The following is a 25,074-nucleotide window of genomic DNA, read 5'->3' as shown; positions in this document are numbered from 1 at the left end:
AACCAGAGCAAGACCATATGTTTTATAGAGGGGCTAACAGCCCATTAGAAAGTGTAGGGGAAGGGAAGGAGAAAAAGAGAGAAGTGGTGATGATGATGAATCTCTTACCTCAGCTGTATGAAAGAAGAGCTCATATGATGTATTTGGTGATTAAAAGCTTTATTGCTGGAGGAAAATAAAGAAAAGAGCTCAAATTAGTGCAAGAGTTGCAAGTTAGATTACTTTTTCAGAGTAAGATTTCTGAATAATCCTTGGATTAGTAAATGGAAGATAGGATTCTCCTGCCCATTTATGTGCCCTGATACTGTGATATTATAATCTCCCCTTTTTCTATTCATGGTTTCCCCCTTTTCTCTTAATACTAAAGAAATTATGGAAATCATCTTACGTAAAATCAGCTACAATCCACCCAATAGGGGCATGAGAGTCGCCTCGGGTAGAAAACAAAACTTAACGGGATCTCTTACAGTCACGTACAAGGACATCAAGCGTGTCCATTATATGAGCAGAGAAAGCAGTGTGAGACATCCATATTTCTCTTTTAAATGACCTGTATCCTCTAGTAATGACTGCTGTGCTAAGATCCACGAGGCAGTGACAGGGGAGGAAAATAACCTGGTTCTGGATAGCGCTTCTTTTTAAGCATGAACTAGAATATTCAATCCTATAAACATGGAAGCCTTTTTAGGCATCAACAGAAGCAGGCTTCTGTGTGCTTGTGGAAAATGGAGATAAAAACGTACGACAGTTCAGAAGAGTGAAGCTGGAGCTGGTTGAAAATGTTTAGGGTTGCAATTTAGGATTTCTTATTATTATTTTTTTACCTCTGGCTTTAAAATCAATTAAATTACTGAGCTTCTACATCCATTATGGAGCACTAGATAAACAAAAATCACCTAACCAGTGGGTCAAAATACATCTCTTGAAAAACAGAGGGAAAGCGAGAATGGGTGGGAGTAAACAAGGTCATGTTTCTGCAGTTATACTCCATGATGCCAGAAGGCTCTTTTCCCTCGCTGCTCTGGGGATTTTTCTTATGCTTATCTACATAATAACGCCTGGTTCTGGGTGGGAAAGACTCTGGAGAAAATTGGAAGTGTCCAAGTAAGAAAAGAAGTTGATTCTTATGTAAGGCTGAGGATGCTGGGGGTGGGGAAGGTGATGCAGGCCATTTGTTCTTCTTGCAAAGTTTGGGACATTTGGTAACCAGTCCTGACACTTGCAAACTTCTTGAGGATGGTATAGGAACTCTGAACCAAGGATGACAAAAATCTTGCGAAATGAGAAAAAAACCCAAGTTATGCAAATTTTACCTATACCATATGACCAAAACCTCCCTTTTAAGTAATCCCATTCAAAACCAGCTGGGCATACTAGACAGACACAACTAGCTTGCCTCTCGCAGGACAAAGATTCATCACAGCTGTACCACTACTCTGAAGTCAAATGAGACAATACAGTTAGTTATTGACATCCTGTATGGAAAAAATGAAGAGAAACTTTTCAAACCACTAACGGATTATTGATAATTCTGCTCTCTTCCCAAAAGAACCACAGAAGATAACACTGCTAACTAATGAGACCCTCAAAAGAAATACATGGGAGATGAGCTTCTACCCATGCATTCTTGCCTAGGGCTACACTTGCATGCGATCTATTAGTCTCCTTGCAAACTGTCGTGTTGGACTGCTCTTGTCCTCAGGACAAATATGATGAATAGGGCCCCAAATTTCTGTTACCAGATGTAAAGTTTAAATCCCATTTCCTCCTAACTCTCCAAAGCAAAACGATCATTCTCCCAGCACAGGCTGGTTAATTTAAATATGCAGCTGCAAAAAATACTCACAGTTTTTCTGGTTTCCCCTATAACCGACACATAACAGAGCCCAGGAGAAAGGAGAAAAGCAAGGAAATATCCTGGCAGTTAGTTACATCTAGAAAGCGATAGAATAATATCCAGCCAGCTTTAGAAGAGAGACCCCCACAGGCTGCTTAATGACTCCTGTATATGATATTGTTCTGTTTTACTGACTCTGAGCAATAAGCAACATTACAGGGATGCTGCTTAGATCAAATTTGCTTCCCCAACTTTCTTCTCCTTTATGTACTTCCCAAGCAAGAGACGGGAACATTGTATTCAGCACATTTAGAGATCTGCAATACATCCGGTAATTGGGAATAACTGTTTCAATACCTGGGATAATAAAACAGGTCAAGAATAGCAGAATCTTCATTTACAAAGGCGCACTATAAACTATGCAAGTATCGCTTATTCTCAGTTTAGCTGTTCTCGTTTACATGATGTGCTGTCAGATGCCTTCCAGATTTTGAATACGCACTGTCTACACGCCAACTGTTAGGTCTGCCATCCTTCAAAAGAGCTGAGATTTCCCACAACTGCTTCAGCCTGTAGTCTTAGCGATCAAATCTCAATATGCAGATTTGGAATGCCTAGACATCTATAGCAAGGATTCTTTTATTTGTCCTTTTACGATGAAAAACTCTGGTCTTTTTATGTCCTGAGAGAAAATATTTCCTACTTAAAAAAAAAAATCCCTATATTGCATGCCAAAATCTCACCATATAATTGAAAGTGACTGATCTTCTGCCAAGGCCTGAATAGCAGGGAGAACTGCCTGCAGAAATGTTTCACAATTTTTGTTAGTATAGCACTTCGCTCATAACAATTTATTTTTTTGCCTGTGCTAAAACTTCATTCTAAAGTTGTGAAAAACAAACAAACAAAATCTGATGCTGATATTAATTACAATTTGATCAAGATGGCAGCACAGATCTGTCACCCACCTCGTCACGATCTCAGTTTTTCACCAAGTTAACCATAGTTTGCTTTGCTGTTTTCTTACTCTGTTTTCTTGCTACTAAATTCACGGCTACTGCTCTCACTTCAAGAGAAGCAGAATTTGTGGTCTGGATGGCCAGCTGTTTGTACATCAGAGAATAACATGACTGCTCTTTCCAAGCATTAAAAATCAAGCATATACTTTTATGAGAATGACTGATTAATGAGGATTTAATTTAGGACATATCTCATTTTATACAATTAATCTAGAATTATTTTCTAGTCAGATATTCTACCAAACATATAATGATAGGCAATTAACGAAATAATATTTGTGTTAGGCTGACAGACAGGCTTTGAATATCTCAAGTTCCAGTAGAACAGGGGCTCACATTTCCAATAATTCTTTGCAATAAAAAGTTATTTTATTTGACTACCTTTAATACTTTATGGACCTTTGAGTATTTTCTTAGTGATTATGCTGTACCAATAGATTTGAAATACTGTAAATCATACATTCCTATCCAGCATTACAACGTCTTACTTTTAAAAATTTATATGCTTGTATGTCACAAATTTACTAGGGTTTGGGGTTGGATGGTGGAGCTTTTATGCAATATCTTATTAATGATATCATTGTCTGAGTTTATATCTTTAGTTAGGAACCAAACACTTTTCAGTGAAGTGTGGGGGATGCACTCGGTCCCCAGCCAAACCAGAGAGCAGGGAAAGGTCCGAGCTGCAGCCAGGCCAAGGACTTATTTTACGAAACCCACAAAGAAGCAGAATGACAACTAAACCCCATAACTTGTGGGTGTGGAGAGTCTCCTGCATATATTTCCCACTGCGTGCAATTTGACTACGAGTCAACCACTTTATTCTATAAATACGACATCTTGGATGAGCTGACTCTGAGCTCTCCCTGCTAAACAAGCGGGCTGAATGGAGATGGTTTTACTACTTGCAGGTCAGTGGATGAGCCCAATTCGAGTTCAATATTAATCATTTAGCTTCAGTAGATGCACACCAAATGTAAAGGATTATTTAGAGATATAAGGTCGTATGATTTTTTAATATACTCTTTGCTTCATGTTACTTGGTAAGCTGTAAAGTCCTGATCATATTTACCAAAAGCAACTACAAACTACACTGAACACTTGCAAGATGAGGCCTGGTTCACACTTTGTTCAGAAGGAAGGATTTATTCAGCTAAAACAGTATCTGCAAGGCTATGGACCATTAACAATGTCTAAACCTGAACAAAACAAAGGCCCATGTGGAATCAGAAAGAGATCTAGTGAGAAGCAAGAAGACCTGAAAGCAGGATATTGCTATAGACTGAATCATGGTATGAATGGTCTGTAAAGATATAAAGGTCTATGTTCCTCTATGCTCAGGTTCTGCAGCAAGCAGAACCCTAAATTACTCCCCTGTGACATGAAGTTAGCAACCAACTTACACGAAGCAGCGCCTGGTCTTTTGATTTTATGAAGCATACTTTAAGTCCATGTTTTTTAAAAAGTCAACTGTGATTTGGTCCAAGAGAAACGAGAATATTTTCTCTGAGAAGTATCTTAGGCTACAGGCAACTATAGGAGATTTTGGTTTGGTTTGGCTTTGAGTAGGTGTAGAGGTGCATCTCCATCAGTGTATTCAAACATCATGTATTCAAACATCATTGTATTCAAACATCATTGTATTCTCCATCATGTATTCAAACACAGAGCAAGGACCTGATCCTGAAGCTGAAATCATTCTGCTATTGAAGCTCCTATAACAAGTCTATATATGAGTGCTAAACAAAGTTCACCTGTGCTCAAATAGCCTGGTCAATTCCATTGACATAAGGTATACCAAGCCAAGAGAAATGTACAACACAGTAAAAATGCAAAATAAGTAAATATCCAGATACAACATAGGTAAAAATACAGATTTTCTGTATGAAACCTCTAAGTATACCTTAAAATGTGTGAATTATCTATGACTGTATCTTCACGAGACAATGAGAATGAGTCTTCATGGTAAAATAAATATTTTTCTTGGTAGAACGTTTCTTTTTTGAAATATCCAGCTCAATAAAGTGAACCTAAGCAATTAATCATTCTATTTAAAACATATTGAAAAGTGCTTGAGGATATATTTTTTCCATAAGCATATATAGGCACTTAAACAACAGGGAAAAGTATCACAAGGAATAAGGAGAATCTTAACAATCCATTCATAAATTGTCTTCTTTATGAGGAAGGGTTGTCCACAAAGATTATAAAGAAAAAAAAATCAAGGATCTCATAATGCATATGAAGAAAATTGCATCTCATCAGATAATAAACTTGCTTTTAAGTGATGAAAATTATAATGAATCCATTAGTAATGCTGTTCTCAGGATTAAATATGAAGATGGTGATTGTGAATGCAGTGTAGAAAAAATATTTCCATACTAGGTGGAAGAATATGGTATAAACAACAGGTAAATTAAAGTTAATTAGAAAAAAATATACATTCTAGTAACAAAGAAGCAAGAGAAACTTCACTCAGCAAATGAAAAACTTCAGATGAGAATGCATGTGGTATTATTAGTTCTGAAGTTAGAAACTCTACAGAGCAGATTGAACAACCCCTGAAAGATATGAATGCAAAACTATCCTTTCCTATCTCAGTTTGAATATTGAAATGCATTTTGTAAGTCATCTGTATGCTTCTAAATAGATCATGAGCTCATAGATTTAATCTTATAGTGTAGCAAGAGCATTGTTCTCTTTAAGATTTTCACCTATTGGATCTCAGAGAACACCTACAAAGCTACTTTCAAAGGAAAGACGCATGAAATACAGTTTTTACTTTAGTAGTGATAACTATTGGCTTCAATTAACAGTTGGTATTTCCTAACCTGTTCGTAACTGCAATCATACTAAATAACCATATTTTGAAATATTTATTCTCATTAGTAACTGCTTATCAGGCATGGAATTTAGATCTCATTCTCTAGGCACGTAATGGGAAATTTGGATTGAATAAAAATGCTAAGAGTTGTTTTACAGGTCCTAGGCATCTAAAAGATTTAATGGCATTTCAGATCTCCCAGTTCAAGCATCTAAGTCCATCACCCACAACTCACCAGTAAAGCATCGTCCAAGTCAAATTGCAAACAGCTGTTCTACACTAATGAGGAGAACACATGTTTAAGAGATTAATTTACTTGAATACTTGGTAGATCAAAACATTATTATAATAAGAGTTACAGTCCAAACTAAAAAGATATATATGCTGAACTAAAATATATCTTCGACATTGAACAGTCTAGTGAGAAAAATGTGAAATGGGAAGTGATAATTAACTCTGGTTTTTGTTGGGTTGGTTTGGTTGGGTTGTTGTTGAATCAGAGAACAAAAACCAAGGCTCATTTTATGCACAGTGTTCAAAAATTGCATTATTTTTTTCAGAGGTAAGAACAAAAATGCTCTGAAAAGAAAACATTTCCTGAGTGGTGCTTTCATGTCTCATTGCAGAAGGGACAAAAGCAAGAGCTACCTGAGGGCATTTTGTCCTGGGAATAGCAGGAGGGAAACACTGTCTAGGGGGAGTAAATTGCAAAGCATATTGGGAGAAGGACTCTTCAGGGCCGCAAGAACGCAGACTGCTATATTAGATAATTTCAGGCAGCATCTCTTTAAAAAAGACTCTTGAAAGGCGTGATACAGCACTGGTAGATATACAATCCATCAGTTGCACGGTAATTCCTGAAAAAAACAAACATTGTTCTATCCGACTGGGCACTTTTTAAGAAAACATCAAGTCTTAGCAACGTTTTTATAATAAATTAGATTCCTTTCCTTTTTATAATAAACTATATTCCTTTCTTTTTTATAACTATGGGGCAGTGTTACCCTACTGGAGGAAAGACAAAAACCATTTAATCAGAAGATTTTTCTCCTTGAAACACCCTTTTTCTGTACCTTTCAGGATTACAGTTATATGGAGTAAAATTATTCTTACAAAATAACTATTTGGGAGTAAAATTTAGAAAAACCAAAGGCATTTCGTTCACATTATAAGTTCCATTTCTCTTGTGTGGAAAACAGGCTACTTTGGGGTCATGTCTAGAACTTCAGACAGGAATTGGTGTTTGTTCTTGGAAAGCATCATTACAGACAGAATCAATAGCAGAATCACAGCATCAATACACAGAAGAGTCGACCTCCCCACTGCCCCAAAATAGTGTATCTATCTTCTTCATTATCAGGTTTCACTGAAGTCTGTCTGGACAGCTCATGTCATTTTATGAGAGATGAGTTAGGGTGAGAGAGAGATCAAAGCATAGAATATGAAATAATATGTTTATTTTTTATTTAAAAAAAAATATCACTGCAGTAGAAAGAGCAGATGATTTTTACTGCACAAACATCCATTTGTGTGAAGGGATACAGGCTCCGATTTAATCACCTCAGCAAATGCATCAATATTTACTAATCAAAAAGGATTCTGTGTATTAAATATGCATCCAGCGATGTGAAATGTGGCCTATCTGATGCATGATGGCTGCAAGAATTCACTCCATGTTTCATTCACACTAAAGCAACGAGGCAGCTGGAGCTTATTCAGCATCAACACATTCACAGCAGACGACTGCTGCGCTTTCTGCTCTTTGGTAAAGAACATCAAACAGTATTTTATAAATAAGTGACAGTGGGTAAAATTAGCTGATGCTCCATATCTAGAAACACCTTCAGCAATGCATTAATCATTTAACTATGTACTGAATTTATTGAAAGAACCTTTGGTACAGTTTATTTAAATTGATTTCCTGTTTCTTACACAAATCGTATGATACAATAAAGCACTTGGAATGCTGTAAAGACACCTTATAGGTTGTATTCTACTCAGTAAATTAATTGACAGAAGTATATCTCTAGGTGAATAGTCTGAGTGTAATAGTCCAAATAGTTTTAACGAAACTGTCTCAAAATCAACAACAGGATGTTAAGGCAGAATCAATTAAAACTCAATATGAGGCTGCGAGTGTCAGGTTCAGCCTGGAAAAACACCATTTAAAAGCCTTATTCATTTTTTTCCATGGAATACACGTAAGAATCAAGATGGCTTTACCCATAAAAGTATCAACTAGAGTTGCTTCATGTCAAGGTACATAGAGAGGTTTCTTCTTTTACTGTATCCTGGTGTCGTTTGTAGGACGCTTACTCAACCTCTGAAGTATTATGGTAGGTATTAGGTTTGTTCCCTGTCCTTATTTTGTTAGTTGGAAGCGTGACCACTAATGCCTTGCCCTGAAAGCTGGATAATTTTCTCCTCGCACATCTCCACCAGCAATAAATAGCCAGCAGGGGCCTGTATGACCCTCCGGGGTCACTTGTGTAGTCCTGTGAGCCATCAAGTGATATCCCACTGTGGTCAAGAGACCATGATCTCGGGAGCAGGTGTCAAAAATTAAGGACATTTCCAATTCCATTTAGTCACCTTGCTCTTGAAGTAGGTCAACATCCTTTCTAATATGTGCACGGGGTTTTGAAGGATTTTCGTGCGATTTAGATGCAAAATATGGAGATGCCATTATTTAAATGGCATTTAGCCAGTTTTCACTTACGTGAATGTTTGCGGTAAGGTCGCTGTGTATTAATTATGGAAAACGATTAATTTATTATTACCAAAGTATCTAAACCCACTTGTCATATTCTGAGCCTCTTTCTTCTATCCCCATCCTTCCTTCCCACAAAAAACATCAGCTAAGTTCCATTTCTTTGTATTTCCATGTCTGCTATTTGTGAATATGCATTCTTCATTTGCACATATTCTCTTAAGCTTCCTAGTAAATAGTTGATATTTCTAGAAATAATTGAGTAGATTTATAAATATTGTAGATTCCTTTTAGTTAGGCAAACTGTCCCGCTCATTAAACCCCATCATACCCCTTGGCAAAATAGATAGTAATAAATATTTCTTTTTAAATATTGTATAATTGAACTTGATAATCAAGTATCTAGTGAGAATCAATTCATTCCAGCCCTGCAAACAGGGAAATCCTCTTAAAAGATTATCTTGGAATATAGAATTATTACTACATAAAAAGTGTTCTTCATGCCTAGGAAACCAAACAGAAACAATACCATCAAATTACTCAGGGAAGCAATAGTGTCCCTCCGGAATACACATTACAATGGAAAAAATTAAGCAACACGGAAGATGAAATATACCAAGTGATTGCTCTAAGGCCCCTGGGCTTTCCAAAATCAATCTGCCTCAAATTGCAACTCAGACCCCCCCAAATGCACCCAGGAACCCTCTCTCCCTCTGAGTTGTTTTCTCTTTCCTTATGCTTTGCTTTGAGTTTGTTCTCTCACTTTCTGGGTTGATTTTTACCTCTCTGCCCATTCGACTTTCCTTTTTTTTAACATACATACCCCCTTTTCTGCCTCAAACTACTCTATTACTTTCTTCATTGCGATATGTATTTTTCTTTTCCACGGTTCTTTTGCTTTACTCAGGTGATTTTTAAATGAAGGTCTATTCTTTGCATGTTATTTATTCAGTGACTGGTTATGTCTGTGTGGTGATACAAGTAAATGGAAAGCCATGCAAAACGAAGAACTCATCGGACACAAGGAGTGTACATGCCATACTGATACTTGTCCTTTTCACCTCTTAGAACCTCACGCCTTCTTTTGATAGGAACAAACACAAGAAAAAGGAGTATTTCTTCACTTCATCTGGGAACAAATCGCTGGAAGTGACAAAGATCGGAAGTACAAGTTGAATTGATCCCCCAGAACTGCTTGAGAGCAGTCAGGCATGATAAAACCTAATTCCTAGAGCAGCCCGGGAAAAGAAAAATGAACTCAAAAGTAAATTGTTCTTTCATCCCAATTCAGGCCAAAGTCAGGATTTATCAGCTGGTTTTCTTGTTCACTTTTCTCCTTGGCCTGCAAAATTATCCTCCATACAAAAGGCAGAGGAAGGATGTACTCGCCTTTCTGAACTACTAATACAGCCAGATACAGAAAAGAGAAACAAATAGAACTTATCTAATTAATTGGGACATGTATTGCAAATAAAGAAGATGCGACTCCTAAACACAGAACCACAACCAGCCCTGCAGAAAGAGATCCTTATTATCAGAGCACTTTCCAAGAAAAGTTAGCAATTAGCCAACTGATTCCTACTGAATAAACATGTGTCCTACAACTATTTTCATAGCTTGAAGTGCTGCCAAAAAAAAAACAACCCTGAGCTCTCCATCATGGAAATGCATCTTTTCCTTGGTTGTCTTGCTGACAAGAATAAATCTCTGATCTTTGATAGCTTTTCTGAAAACATGCTGGTCTTTTCATCCTCCGTTTCTAACAACAAAGAAAAAAGACAAATCTAGGTCAGGAATGAAATACATATATTTAATAACAGGTGCAGATTTTCTTAAATACAAGAAAAATCTCTGCAGGCTTAAACAGGGTGTTTCGGTCTGAATCATTTTGCAGGTATTTGAACGCACAAACGTATGCATGAAAAACAAACCAAACACTGACATTAACACACAAACAGACTGGGAAAAGCCACAGGTATTCCTGGAATGAGGAAATCTATTCCACAGTTATTAAAAAGAACCATTTCATGGAGGTTTTCTTCTCTCAAGCTAGAAATTCAGCAGATGTCCTTGCAAATTAAGAAGGAAGCATCTATTTCTCCTTTCTGTTGAGGCTTTCTGCTGGCTGGGAAGAAATAACCTTCCAAAGGTGACTGTCAGCCAGATTATTGGCAAGCAACGTTCTTGTGATTCCAACAGCGAAGAATAAGAGACAAGGGCAAGTACAGCTCTGGGTTTTTTTCCTCCCAATATAGCAATCTGCTTTTATTTTTACACAATCGCCATTATTTCCATTAGGGACATCCTTTGAAAAGTTCTTCACCATCGAAGATTAAACTTGACGAAGCAGGATGAAGAATTGCTCCAGACTGCAACATTTGGAAGTTCCAAGTCCCACTCTGCCATCAGATGTTGATCACAATAACACTGATCTGGCTGTACTTGGCTCTATTCAGATGGAAAAGCCAGTATTTTCCAAGTGCCACCTTCACTTCTGTACTTGCAGCCATCAATAGTATTTCTTGACCCCCAGTGCAGTTTCTGCAGAGCAAGAAGATATAATAAAAGAAAATTAAAAACAAACAGAGAAACAAACAACAAACTAAAAAAACTCATCACCACCAAACACAGGACCATCAAGACCTTTGCCAGGGTAATATTTTAAGAAAGATTTACATCTTCATGGTTCAGAGGTGAGGGTGTGATTCCCCCTGGCAAACAGCACCAGCTATAGGGTTTTGATCAACTTATCCTTAAAATTAACTTATTGAAATCAAACTTTTTTTCCTTAGTTTAGCAGAGAATGGGCATGTTTTTGAGCAAAAACATCATCCTTAGGCTTATCTGTAGTTTGACTAGGCTATGATGTATCAAAAAGATCATTGCAATGTGCTGCAAACAGGATCATCGCAGGACATTAGACAGGGTGGTGGGGTTTGGTTGGTTGGTTGGTTGGTTGATTGGTTGGTTGGTTGGTTGGTTGATTGGTTGGTTGGTTGGTTGGTTGGTTGGCTGGTTGGTTGGTTGATTGGTTGGTTGGTTGGTTGGTTGGTTGGTTGGTTGATGGGTTGGTTGGTTGGTGGGTTGGTTGGTTGGTTGGTTGGTTGGTTGGTTGATTGGTTGGTTGGTTGGTTGGTTGGTTGGTTGGTTGGTTGGTTGGTTGGTTGGTTGGTTGGTTGATTGGTTGGTTGGTTGGTTGGTTGGTTGGTTGGTTGGTTGGTTTGTTTTTCCTCAGTCAAATTCTATAAATGGGAGAAGTTGCTTCAAAAAGATTGAACTTTATCCACATCGATAATGGGGATGTTCACTCATAGAGTGATGACCGAGCAATTCTGTGACAGCAGCTTTAAGCCGTAGGGTGATGTTTAAGGCAAGAAATCTAAGTGATGCTTTTGTAGCCTTTTCTCTCCACACATCACAACTCTTCCCAGCATCAATAGGCTCACCCAGGTCATCTTGCAAATCTATTGTTTTGACTCTAAATTACCAAAATACAAGAGATGTGTTAGAAAGACTTATAAATTTTAAGGTGGAGTTTGCTTGCTTTTTTGTTTTGTTTTGTTATTTAAAAATCAGAGCTTGCTTTCCTAAAGCATCATGGACAAGGCTTTCTGGTTTTGTCACATCTATATGATTGTATGCACAACTTTCTTAACTACATAGGGGAGAAACAAGCGTTTCCTCTCTCCGCCTCGCCTTTCTTTTAGAGTGCCAGACAGTTTCAAGTATTACAGATCTTGAGCAACCATCAGTACCATTCTTAGGGTGACAGATGGAAATTGTCATTATTTCTATAAACATTTAAAGTAGCTTAAGCAATTTCTATTAATACTTTGCTGCTTTATAAATACCTTAAGTAATTCGCTTTCTCAGTTGGCTGTAATGACCACAGAAAGTAAAATGAGGAATCAACAGGCTTTATGGCATGTCTTCCAAATAGGAAGTGACTGTGGCTTTTGTTTTCCTATATGCTAAATTTTAATGATACATATATAAAGCCCACGCAATCATATATTTACCACCAGAAGGTTTTACGCTGGGAAATATATCACAGTTCCAGTGATACAGCATAAAGTGATTTTAGTCTTTTAAGGGCTAAAGGCTGAAGCTATTTCACGAAGCAGAATTTGAAGGGAGCTGATAGCATACTACCAAGGTCTGAGCATGCATATTTATTCAGTAATACTTCTGTAACAATTGATTAAGCTGGACTGAAGTGACACCTGATTTTAGTGGGGAAAAGGGGAGGGCAGTTTTTAAACCTGGGTGGGTTTTGTGTCCGCTTTACAGCACAGGCCTCTTGAAAGGCTTTAGAACCACATCAATGCATGAAGTATGAGCCGAGGAACTCACAGGTTTGTCCTGAAGCAGCCTGGCTTTAGAACCACATCAATGCATGAAGTATGAGCTGAGTACCTGCTCTAAACCCTGCAGAATGCAAGGAAGCCAAACTTCAGAATATTGGGAGCAGTCAACACGGAGGGAAACGTTTCTCTGTTGAGTATTATACTAAGATATGCAACTCCTTCCCAAGTAAAAGGCATTTACTGGTCGTTTGAACATCTCCCTGTCCAAGCCAGCACAGCGTGACATTTTAATACAAGCCACCCAGAGGATGCCAGCTGCTGAGGAGAAGGTGAAGGAAAAGTCCTTTTGTTTGTTTGTTTGCTTTATCACTGGATTATCTGCTACCTGCTACCGTGGCACATACATTTTCCTATAGATGATAACCCTGACCTGCACTGCAAACATCTGCATTTTCGGAAGGCTTTAACACGCCTGTCACACACACACACCTCGGAGGAAGTTCTTTTGAAGTATCTTTCACAGCAAAGGTCACTGACAGGAGAGCTGTCTCCCCGATTATTTATATATCAGAGGGCTAGGCTTTGCAGTACATTTTCGTCCCCATTTCTTAGCAAGGGGCTGTGCTGGTAGCAGACTTTGATTAAAACTTTAACTGGCCAAGGCAGGCAGTTTCACAAAGGAGGACGCCAAAGACGTGCTCTGCGGGCACGCGTGTTGCTGTAACAACCCCTTCCTCCTGCCAGAGCGTCTACTGTGCCTCCACTCGCAATAGAAATCGCAGTCACTGGGAAAAATAAACCAAAATACACACAACCAGCCAGAAAACAAAACCCAAACACACAACTCAGAGGTTGCTGGGGCTGGGAGTTGCCTTTACTGTACACAAATGCTTACTATATATCAGCCTCATGTCTCCACATTCTAACAGAATTAAAAGGGGAATTAGTTTTGAAGGGGTAGGACAAGGAAATTAATTTATAGTATTTTATTAATTCCTTTCTAATTAATTTATAATAATTTTTGAAATACAGTATAAAAGTTGTACCGACAAAGCTGTCCACTGTTACTTCAGATTCCCTAATGCACCATGTCCAGCCTCCAGCTGTTGCTCTGGAGCAGCACGAGTCCTAATTTCCTGATTCTATTTTTTCACCTTTTTAATCCTTGGCATCTGCCTTTCAAGTCTGGACTCTTGTAGCAAAGTCAGAGCTGCCGGGGTCCCAGTGGAATGAAGTTGAATGTGTAAAAACCCTTCTAAAAGGATCCCAGTCACTTTGCATTATTTGCCTTTGTCATTCTATCGGTTTTTCTGCCAGTCGTGTGTTGAAAGCTTTTCTTGCAGTGAAAGAAGTTGTTTGACTTCTGTAACAGAGCAGAAGTGTTTTGGGAGTCCATACGTGGTGCTGCCATACCCCGGTCCATTCAAATTGCACTGCCACAGCAATGAAATTCAGTGTTATGCTCTTGATTTTACAGTTAAATCGCACCCGCGACATATTGCGGTTTTCTGATGCTTTTGTTCGTCAGACAAACAGTGACGGCGTTTGCACAGTTGAACTAACACTACCTTTTGTGGATGTACTTCTTTCTCGCCTTTATGTGATGGCATGTTACCATAGAAACTAATAAAGACAATTACTCACCTACACCTTATCTGATGCTTCTCTAGCGAATAGTTTTTCAAGGCTTGGTGTAGCCAGGGCACTGAGATGCCTCAGCTCTTCTTATTCTAATGAGCAAAGCGGAGGGCAGAGGGAACTCCAGATTTCGTTTGCTCTGTTGGAGCCAATGTCTTTCTATTTGTGCGTAAGTGTTAGTTTTGGCTACTTTTCCTCCCTCTCCAAGATTCTGTCTTCAGTCATTTGCTTGTTATCTAGTTCGGTCTGTTTAAAAACTGCATTTAGAATTGAATGGACCTATGAGGAATTGATCTTGACAGCAAGAAAACAAAAAGGCTTCAAGAAGGTATAGCAACAGCAGGTCCGTATTTTATAGCCTTACAAATGCTATAATTTGCTTATTTCTTCTAGATTGGAATCAAAGTAATATTAATGATTTTGGCCGCTGAAGATTAAGAGACTTTTGTAGATACGTTAGAGGCAAAATGAAGCAAAGTGGTGGAGTGTTTTATTACATCCTCACTGGAACACTGTGATGGACAACACACAAACATACACATAATATAAGTAAAAGCATATAGCAAAATTGAAGCTGAAGAGAATAAAATAATAAAAGTACACCTAATTTTAATTATGGAAATCACTATTTTAATACTAAGAACAAGTAGGGCCCTGAGAGATGTTGTGGATGCAAAATTATTTTGATACTCATGAAACACTGCAATAAGGAATTTGCAAAATACCAAGGAGATATTTCTTTTCCTGCAACACAGTAGGATTTTTGTATATAGCCTTTTGAATGTGTGAAAACTTCTGAGGAGGTGTCTGTACTTAATTATTAGCACAGTATCAAATAGCTTCAGTCTGCAATTCTCATCAAATGATTAAAGAAGCCAGGGAAAACATTGCCAGCCTTTTGACTGTGCCAGATTGCTAATGGCATTAAGTCGTAAAAGTATTTGTGTTTCTTAAAATGCAACATGTATGTCACCCACGAAAGTATGAAGAAAAGTCAAAGAAACGTAAGATTATTTGAAAGGAAAAAACACCACAGGCTCATCATAGAATAACATAGGATTTTTATTAACCAATTATCTTCTGCCAGGAAGGAAAGAAAAACTGTAAGAGCCCTTTATGTTCCCTTCAAATATGGAAATATCTGAGTGTGCACCTCTACAGTAAGGTTTAAATTAAAATTCCATATAAATATTCAAAATCAATATTTTTTCCATCAAATGTAAACGTAAACCCAATGCAAACTAAACCAAGGAACAATCAAATGTGCATTAAATAATACCAATAGAATCCCACAGTACTGTTTTATGAACTGCCATAACTCTTCAAAGTAACCCACAGAAACCACATCTGATTAAAACACCCAATACAACACTGCTTTATATTCTCCGGAGACAACAGTGTTTGTATCCAAAGGCTGTGTATTTTCTTTCCAGTCAGTGTACAAAGACTGAATTTGAAACAATCAGGTTCTTATTGCACACAAGTTACAAAAGCTCAAAACAATTAAAAAACATGAGTATAAAAGGGATAAATCAGAAGACATTGGGTATTGTTGTAGTAAAATCAAAGGCTACGGTTATGCCTCGAACATCTTCAAATATTAAATAATATTTGCCTGTTAAATAAGAGTGTGAATTTAACTCATTTGTGGTTTTGTAGGGTAAAAGCACTAAAATCGCCAATTAACTTGTCCAATCAGATCTTAGGTATCCATTTTACAGATTCTTTTCAGATCTTAACTGGGACTTAGGTACCCTGGGGAAAACACCTTCACTCTTGTAAATCTTGCTGACTCGTAAGTTGCTTTTTAAAGTGTGTTCTCTCTCAGAATAAATATTCTCCTCTATTTTTAAATTGAAGTTCCCATCTAAATCATCAAAGTGAAATCCTGGACTAGCAAAAAACTCCCCATCGCCTCATGTAGAAACGTCCTCCTTTCAATAGACTTGGACAGTGCACTAGTTATACTTAATCTTCAACTGAATATTTCCCTCCTTTTTCTCATCTTCATTATTCTTTTAAAGCCTCTAATTCAAGTAAACTACACAGTATTGCCAATTACATTTTAAAAATTGGTTTCAGTGCTATATAACAACTAGCCTTGTGGTGAACTGTTATTGAAATCAAATGGACGCTTAGCAGCACATAATACAAAAATCAATGTCCTTCAATTTTTATAGTGGTCAGTAGTTTAAAAAATACCATCCTGAACAGCAGGATACTCATAAACAAGTACAAAATGAGGAAATGATCAGATAAAACATTCAATTTTAATACATAAAGCAGAAAAATTGAGTTAAAAAAACCAAGTCTAAAGCTCTCTAATGGCCATTGGCAGAATTAAAGAACATGTACAATTTTCAAAAATACTCAGAGATGGCCGAATTTTAATTCTCCCCAGATCAGTTTGAATTTCAGAGGCCAAGCTGTTTGTGGAGATATTTGCACAGATGTTTTCTCCCCGGAATCGTGGTCCTTCATCGGGAAGGAAAACCAACCCATGACTCTATGAACTAAACGCAGCTTTGGACGCAGGGTCCAGGTGGTGACTCCAGCGTTTCCTGGTGGTTTGGAGTTTGTCAATACCCAGAGTGAGGACATTCCCGTGGTTGCACGAAATACAATTATACAAACTGACTTCAGACAGTTAGAAATGACTACACATTCGGGAAACAATTTGATTTGGTGCTACAATTTGATTTGGTGCTACAATGCAATTGTGTCGTTCTGCTTATACTTACCTGTGAGATACAGATAACACCCGGGTAATAAAAAGATGCACATTCACTCAGATGCTGTTTGATCAAAATACTGCACTACACTTATCCATACCTTGCGGTGTTATGTGACCATTTTATCGCCTTTCTTGTTATTCCAAGAGATTTACTTTATAAATATTACTTCAGTGTATTTCACAGAAAACGGCTCTGCGCCACCAGCCTCGGAGCAGAAGCAGAGCTCTCAATCTGTCACCCTTTACTATCCCATTAGATTCTTCCCAGCTATAAAACATCTGTTCTCCACTTACACAGATTTTTATATACTGTTGATCCTCTTGCTTAAACAACATCAGATGCACCACTGATTAAGGAGTTTGATTGCTTATATTCTCCTTGTAATATTGATCATCCCTACACACAATCTGTAGAGTATGTACAAAAACATTTCTTTTCCATACTCTTAACCATGGGAAAGAAATAGATTTTCTTTTAAAAAACTAATTATTTGAGAAACAAACCCTGATGGTATAGCTAGACTTGAGTGGGAAGGCTGTTTCCTTATAATTTCTATCTATTTGGGGGTTTTGATAAGTATTTATAAACAGATATAAGTGAAAATACCTTTTATACGTCATACCTTTCAAACAAGAAATATGAATGGAATTGTTTATGTTAGAAAAAAAAGACTATTTGTTACATTTCCAAAGCAGCGAGAGTTGTTTTACTTCAATGGGATTCTTCACATGCTTAAAGTTACGCAGAGAGTTCCGAACCCTTTTGAAATCAAGTTTAGGTAAGAAAAAGAATACAAACTAACTTGCAGTTTGTATTATGCCCTCATATAAAGTGCATTGGCATAATGGAAAAATAAGAAGAAATTAAAATTCTACTGCTATTATTGATATCCGTATACATTTGGATGCTACCCTATAAGGGCTTTTTCAATGTGATAAAAGCAGGCTCAGATCAGGTGGTGCATTTGTTTAGACAGATGCTGAACTAAGTCTGAGGGTCTTTTTGGTTGGTTGTAAATGAGCTGTACCAACCCACCAACACAACTGGAGCCTTCAGTTGGGAACTGGAATGTTTTCTGTGAATGTACTGCTTACAGCACAACAGCTTGGGGAGAAAATATGAACCGCTTCAATTATCAGCGATTAATCAGTGGTGCCTTCTTAAAGCAGAAATGACCCTGTGGTGCATCTTGTCTACATAATCAGCAAAACTCCATAACTAAATTCAGAGAGACATAAGGGTCACAATACAATATATAAGAAGATATTATTTACCCACTAGAAAATCTCGTGGAGTATTTTGTGCTCTATAACCTCTACGTGCATTTGGAAAACCAATACATATGACACCTGCTCCATCCATCAGTCTCCCAAATCTTTCATAGTTAAGATTGACCCGAACAGGTTTTCCATCCTCAGGGATCAGAGACCTTAAAGCAAGTTTATTGTTGCCCTGCTTTCCTAGGACAAGGATTATCCTGAGAAATCCTCAAAAGTCCTCCCTGTGTATAGGATTAAGAGGAAAAAAACCCCATACATAGGGTAATGATTTGGTGGTAATGAAGGCAACAAAACCAGCAAGTCCAAAAATACTTCACGGCTGTACAAAATGCAAGTGACAGCTGTGGTTATGGAGAATCTCAGATTTATAGGAAATTTATACTGGTAAAAGTTCTTTTTCTTTTGATACAGAGAGATATTTTAGGTATATTTTAAAAAAAACTAATAAGCACAAAATATTTCCAAAATATTTCAATAAGTTCCTTTATCATGAACTTTGAAACAACAGAAGATCCTTAAAGAAGAAGATAATGAAAGCCAGGTAGGTGCCCTAGACTGCAAATCTCAGGCCTCTCACAGAGAAGGGATCGGTGCTATACTTCATGTGATAAGGAGGTAGTATCATATGCATCAGAGCGGATACACTCGCACAAGCTGTTCAGAGGAAGCACGATCCAGACAAAAAGAGTTTACTAGGTTAAAACCAGCACACGGCATTTTTATCTGTTAAAAAATGTCAGCGAGATAGCGTTCTGCAGCTGAAATTTCTGAATGATCCTAAAAGTGCCTTGCATAGGACACACGAGGGTAAACGCTGTTCAACGGCAGGCATGGCCTGCGTGATTTGAACATGTTCTTCTCCTGAGGGATCTCTGTCAACACCAAAATACCTCCTGGAAATGAAGCTGGGAGAAGAATTGCACTGGTATTTTCACCATGTTTTCCCACTCTGTGCTGCCAACCTCATCTGGTAGAAGCTTCAAGTAGCAAATTCTCCTCCAGACAAAAACCATCAGTAGAAAAGAAAAGAAGCCATAGGATGTATTTTGTTAACATGCTCAGATACAGAACTTACGCTTTCGGACGCTTTCAAATACCTATAAGAAGACTCCTCTGGATTTTTTGCTCCAGGTATCTATTTCAAAGTTCTGTTAGAGGTCACTGTTGCTCTACTGGACTTCATTTCTGACCTATGTAGATGCTGAAGAATTTTGCAGGGATTATTTTGCTTTTGAACGTGAAGGAGAAAAAAAGAAGTACATTTGCTATAGATTGCGATGTGATGTTTTTGCTAGGTCATATATTTTGTCTTTTCTATAACAATTTCTGATTTCAGAAATTTCCTATTCATAAACTGAGACTTGAAGGCCACAAGCCCATTCACTGGGTGATTTAGCATAGTCTACCTGAAATCAAGGGTGTACTAATCAAACCGGTGGAGACATGGCACGATGTTATATCATATAAACTACAGTACTGATTTGTAAAGATTCATACCGATTCTTATTAGTTCACAGAGTACATTGTGTATTTAACACTTGAAACTGAACCATTTAGCGCAGACAAAAATCGCTGGTTCCAAACTGGTCTTTAGGAAAGGGGAAAAACCCCTCCATTTTTATGCAGTGATTGCCACGAACTTGTAGGACAAACACGAATGTCTCAGGGTAACCTTTCAAATGCTTCTGCAAACCTCACGCGAACATCTTCATCTGGATATATTTCAAAATTTCCAGAAAATAAGACATATAAGGAAAGCCCTTAATTTCTGTGGATGTATTTTGGGATGAAAAGTAATAAATGTAAGGGTCTGGATTAATAACCAAAAGGAAACGATTCCAGCTGTTTCATTTTATATATAGACCATTGGTCTATCTTCAAAAGGCAGTGGAAATTTATGTTGTAGGATACGTTTGGATGCTGCTAAATAGCCTAAATACATTATGTAAAAACTCTAGTAGGGGAAAGATAAGTCTAGAAATGATATAACATTGCAGGTGTGGTTCTATTAAATTACTAAAACATATTTAGGGCATGGATTTAACGCTTCTTTTCAAAAAATGGGACACTGCTACAAATGGAAACAGCTTTTCTTCGGGGATTTCCTCCTCCTTAAAATGCCCCCCATCGACCCAAAAGATATGCAAGCAACAAGAAGCAAGTTTCAGTAGAAATATCAGAGTTGTTGTACAGGAATATATAAAAACAGGGAAAAAAAGGTACAGCCACGGAAAAAATAAGAAGTGCCTTTTCCCAGTGGTGTCATGTCTTTGGATATGTACAGCCTTGGAGAAATGTATACATCATTTTATACACGGAACTCTTAAAAAACTAAAGCTTTTTAGTACAAAGGAATCGATTCGCTGAAAGAATGTCCACATGCTGTTGCTTTATGATTTACTATATACACAAGAGGATCAAAGGACCTCTGTTTTACAGTTACTGCTGTACTGTACATTAACATGTGGCCAATACCCTTCTCGGGGAGAGATTTACACTTAGTATTACAGATAACAGTGCTGAAAATACTGATACAAAACAGCTTCAAGATGACATTTTAAAAATATCCCTCACTTTAATTGAAGTGTTTTCTCCAGGTATTTTTTTTTTCTTTTTTGTTTCAGCTTTATAAAAGATTCTTCAAGAAAATAGTAGCATTTAAAATGTTCTTTTTCAAATGCATTGATGGATGCTTTTTTTAATAAAATGTAATCCAAAAGTCCATTTTTTCCAGGAAAAAAACCAACTATAGACACAATGCATTGTTAAAATGTTATAATACAGTTAAAATTGAAGAGGTTTTTTTGGGGGTATATTTTTTTTTAAATGTAGTATAGTGCATTTGTATCCTGGAAAAAAAAATCCTTGATTACAGTGTACGTTAATTTATTTACAGATCTGAAATACAATTGCATACATCAACTCTTGAGATGAGCAAGGCTGAAATGTCTTGTTAATACGAACCAATTGTCCTCGCAGTCTACCTTAACCTTAGGACACTGCTCAGATCAAAACATGATTCTGAGTGGTGAAATTCTCTTATTACTATTCTTTACTTTTTCTGGTAGACTTTAAACTGAGTTTTAATGCAGGACTGAGAGTCTTGAACACCCCGACTTAATCACCACTGCAGAATATTTAGACAAAACCTGCTCTCTTCAACGTCAGATAATGCCATAAAATTTGCTCTCACCAAATTAAAATCCTCAATAAATAGAACCTTGAAAGTTTAAGCTGCTGAAACAGCTTTACCAAGCTCATGGTCTGATTTTTTTCTTAATCTAACCAATCCTTGTATTAACCTGAATATTAAATAGTTACACAGATGTATTTAACACCAGGTAAAATTTGTATCATTAATTGATTTTATATGCCCTATTTGACTTACCTGTTATGAGTTGCAGCTATTTCAGTGGCTACAGAAGCTTCATTTCTCATTCTGTGCTATTTCAGTCAAGTAACACTGGTTTGTTTCTTTGTGTGAGAAAGTGCTGCACCCTTGTCTTTTGCTATTAATTCCCAGTCAAAGAGAGAGGTGACTTGTCTCAGATCTGCCTCAAACATATTTAAACGTGCCAGATTATTTATAAACCAACTATATTTCCTATTATCACTGAAATACATTACCCTCCATCAGAGAGGCTGTAAACTAAGCGTCATGTTCAGTATATGCCACATGTTTAGAATACCTTGAGATGCCTGTTCCCGAGCCCTCTGGAAGGGGAAAACAGGACCTTTTGTTACTGACAAGTCTCCAAGCTCCATGGTGTGATCGGATGATTTCATTAGCGTCAGGTTCATCTCACTAGTCCAGACTAGCAAACCCACCGAGTTGGTACAAACCAGGCCATTAAGCGCAGATGATCTGCAGAAATGATGACTTACGCAGGTAATTTGGACCGGGTAATGAGACAATTTCTCTTTCTCCCATTTTTAGTTTGTGAAGTGAAATGAAATAATACGATGCATTACTTAGCACAGAACGTCACACTGCGTTGTGAGTGATCCAGCGCCTGGAAAGCACAAACATCACCACAACTTGACACGTTCTCGTTGAATGAAACCACTTGAACAAATGTAGTTAAATAAAGGTGGGAAAGGGGAAGGGAAGGTTGAGGAACCAAGCTGACCTCCTCAGTTTGGGACCCAGTTACTGACTTAAATACCTTGTGAGCCTCTATGAACCTTGATGTCAGAGGAAAATCAGTCACTTCCTCTCTCTACCTGTGCCATGAGGCATCTGTAAAACACTTACAGCAGGAAGCAGAACACACTGCTACAAGTGAGCAAATTGCACTGTTTTGAGGAAAAAAAAGAGTAAAAAGAGGGTCCTCAAAGACTTCTGACTCCTTATTTCCTTAGTTTCTATAAAATTCAAGAGGATTTACTAATTACTTATCTATTCATTCCTCACATCTACTTTAACAGTAACATTATTAAACATACACAATATTATTTAAGACCACCTCCTAGACCTTCAGGGAATAATAAAGGCTTATAGAGAAAAAAAATAGATATATTTAACCAATACTGGACTAGCAATGCCAGCCAAATAGTCCCCTTTATTATACCCATGGTGACTTTCACATGACAAACCAATCTAGTTCTTTAACAATCTAGTTCATCCTTTTGCCACAGTCCCAGATAGGAAAGTATAGAACCTACAGACAACATTCATTTGTTACTTTATTTTTTTCCGCGTGAAAGTAGCAGCAGATAAAAAACGAAGCCTGAGCTTATGTTCCTCTTCAACCAGCTCTCCATGGCAAGAACACAAGCACCTCTTCACCCATCTTGTTGGCCTAAAGTCTGCAGCTCCGCTGTGTGTAAGTTGTGGTGGAGGAAAACGTTTTTCCTGCTGTACATGTGTAAAGAGATGGGTCCCCTGGGCGGCTGCCCGAGCCTCCCCGTGAACGCCGTGTGCTGCCGAGGGACAGCTTGGTCTTTTGGAGCTCCTGAGAACATTGGGTAGATGTCTACCTTGGGCGTTGGCTTTGCCGCACTTGGCGCCGCGGTGGCCAAACCGTTCTGGGTGACCTCCGAAGAGAGGGGTTCGTAGGTGCCTCTCGTATGCTTGATGACTTCCACGATCTCCTCCTCTTTGAGGAGCTTGCTCAGACACAAATCAGACAGCTGGCAACTCTTGCTTTCGTAGGCTTGGTTGCCCGATGAGTATCTAAAAGGGTCCTCGGTGGGAGTATGTGCTGACTTTCTGTCCCTTGTGCTGAGATTTTGGCTCACCGTTCTGTTTGGATATGTAGCCTGGGGAAACAAAGGAAACAACCAAAAGTATCAGTAATAAAACAGAGCAGGAAAACAGCGTAAAATATTTAAACCGCTTCTCGCTACAGATGTACAGCACATGGGGCTGGCAGATTAAAATAAAGGATTAATCTCAAATGCTGGTGTAACTCTCAAAGCACTGCTAGAATAAAACAGAAATATTGTTCAGGCATATTTAACAAAAGTAATATTGAAAAATGCTTATTATAGGTAATGATCTGGGCATTTTCTTAAGAAAAATAGTTTAAATCAAAGGAGGTTTTTTTTGGAGCATAATAAATGGATAAAATGGTTCCATGAATTGTAAACAGATTTTCAAAAGCATTTCACATGATGACAAGAATTTTGATTGCATAGAGTTCAACTCTTAAATACTTAGAAAATGTAAAAGAATATGTGTAATGAATATGTTCATGCCTCAGTTAAGCTCAGAACATGCTCAGTTTTCATTGTCTCTTGGATCTAGGTGTTTTGTAGTGCACTTACACTTCCATACATGCCAAAAATCTCTGCCAGAGCAGAGCAATGATTTTATTTCAGTTGCCTGCAAAAAATACAAAGTAAGGAGGGTTCCAGCATTTTGATGCTGTGTGAGCATAGATGCATTTGTATTTGTTTAAATAAGGGGAATTTATCTGTACATGCCAAGCTCCTGAAGGAGGTGGCCCAAGAGAATAGTACTTAAGACAATCCCCTGTCGCCATGAAGCAAAAGCAGCACTTCTTCACCTCCTTCTTTTTAATTCACTCCAGAATGAAGTTAGCAATTTGATTTTGCAACAGCATGGAATTTTCCACTCATGCTCATCTGCTTGTCCACAATAGTAATGTTTTAGTAGAACTTCAGACTAAGTTGTTCAGCTGTTTAGTATCATAAAGACGTAATTCCTCATTTGCCGCTGTTGATTTTCATCATTTTTCTGCTGATCTTTCGTCTAATGTATCAAGACAATCAGCTTTTTTTCCCATCTGCCCCACTTCATGTAAGCTGCAAATTTAATACGAATATTCTCTAGTCCGTCATCCAGATGGAAAATTAATAGTTTGGAACACTATAAAACCCCTACTTACTGTAGCCTTCTCTTTTAACATTGAGCCACGGGTATGTAATTTCCAAGACCAGTTTTCCACTTTACTCTCTATTTGCTTAATTCAGTCTGCACAGTATGTTTATAAAACAGTATCATGAGCCTTACTAAATAAAAGCAAGAAATCTGACATCTCCAGCTTTTCTTCTAGCCACAAGGCCTGTTACTGTGCTGTTGAATGAAATTAGATTGGTTTGGCAATCGATTTGATTCGTAATCCATGTTGGGTCTTGTTCATCTCATTCTCTTCTGTGTGCTTACAGTTTGCTTATTCGCCTCAAATTTTTGCCTGAGAATGGATGTTAAACTGATGGAAAACATTATCATATATTTGAGATGAACCATAACCTCCTG

The 25,074-nt window shown here is 37.7% G+C and overlaps 1 protein-coding gene across 6 annotated transcripts in view; it reads right to left on the bottom strand.

Annotated features, from left to right (window-relative positions):
* Positions 1-10,267: 10,267 nt before the first annotated feature.
* The window catches only part of CCSER1 (coiled-coil serine rich protein 1), a 436,344-nt gene continuing 421,537 nt past the window's right edge, over positions 10,268-25,074 (bottom strand). For 2 of the 6 annotated variants that reach the window (XM_065837729.2, XM_071808257.1), the window contains one exon: positions 15,379-23,612. In XM_065837729.2, coding sequence (XP_065693801.2) covers positions 23,136-23,612 — 477 coding nt within the window. In that variant the 3' untranslated portion in view covers positions 15,379-23,135. Of the gene's footprint in view, positions 10,932-15,378; positions 23,613-25,074 lie in introns of those variants that run through there. The other 4 variants (XM_071808258.1, XM_065837731.2, XM_071808259.1 and 1 more) reach the window with 4 other exon arrangements.

This window comes from Patagioenas fasciata, chromosome 4 (assembly GCF_037038585.1).
Source record: "Patagioenas fasciata isolate bPatFas1 chromosome 4, bPatFas1.hap1, whole genome shotgun sequence".
Taxonomy (NCBI): domain Eukaryota; kingdom Metazoa; phylum Chordata; class Aves; order Columbiformes; family Columbidae; genus Patagioenas; species Patagioenas fasciata.
The sequence above is the reverse complement of the archived record's forward strand: the minus strand, read 5'-3'. Positions and strand labels throughout refer to the sequence as shown.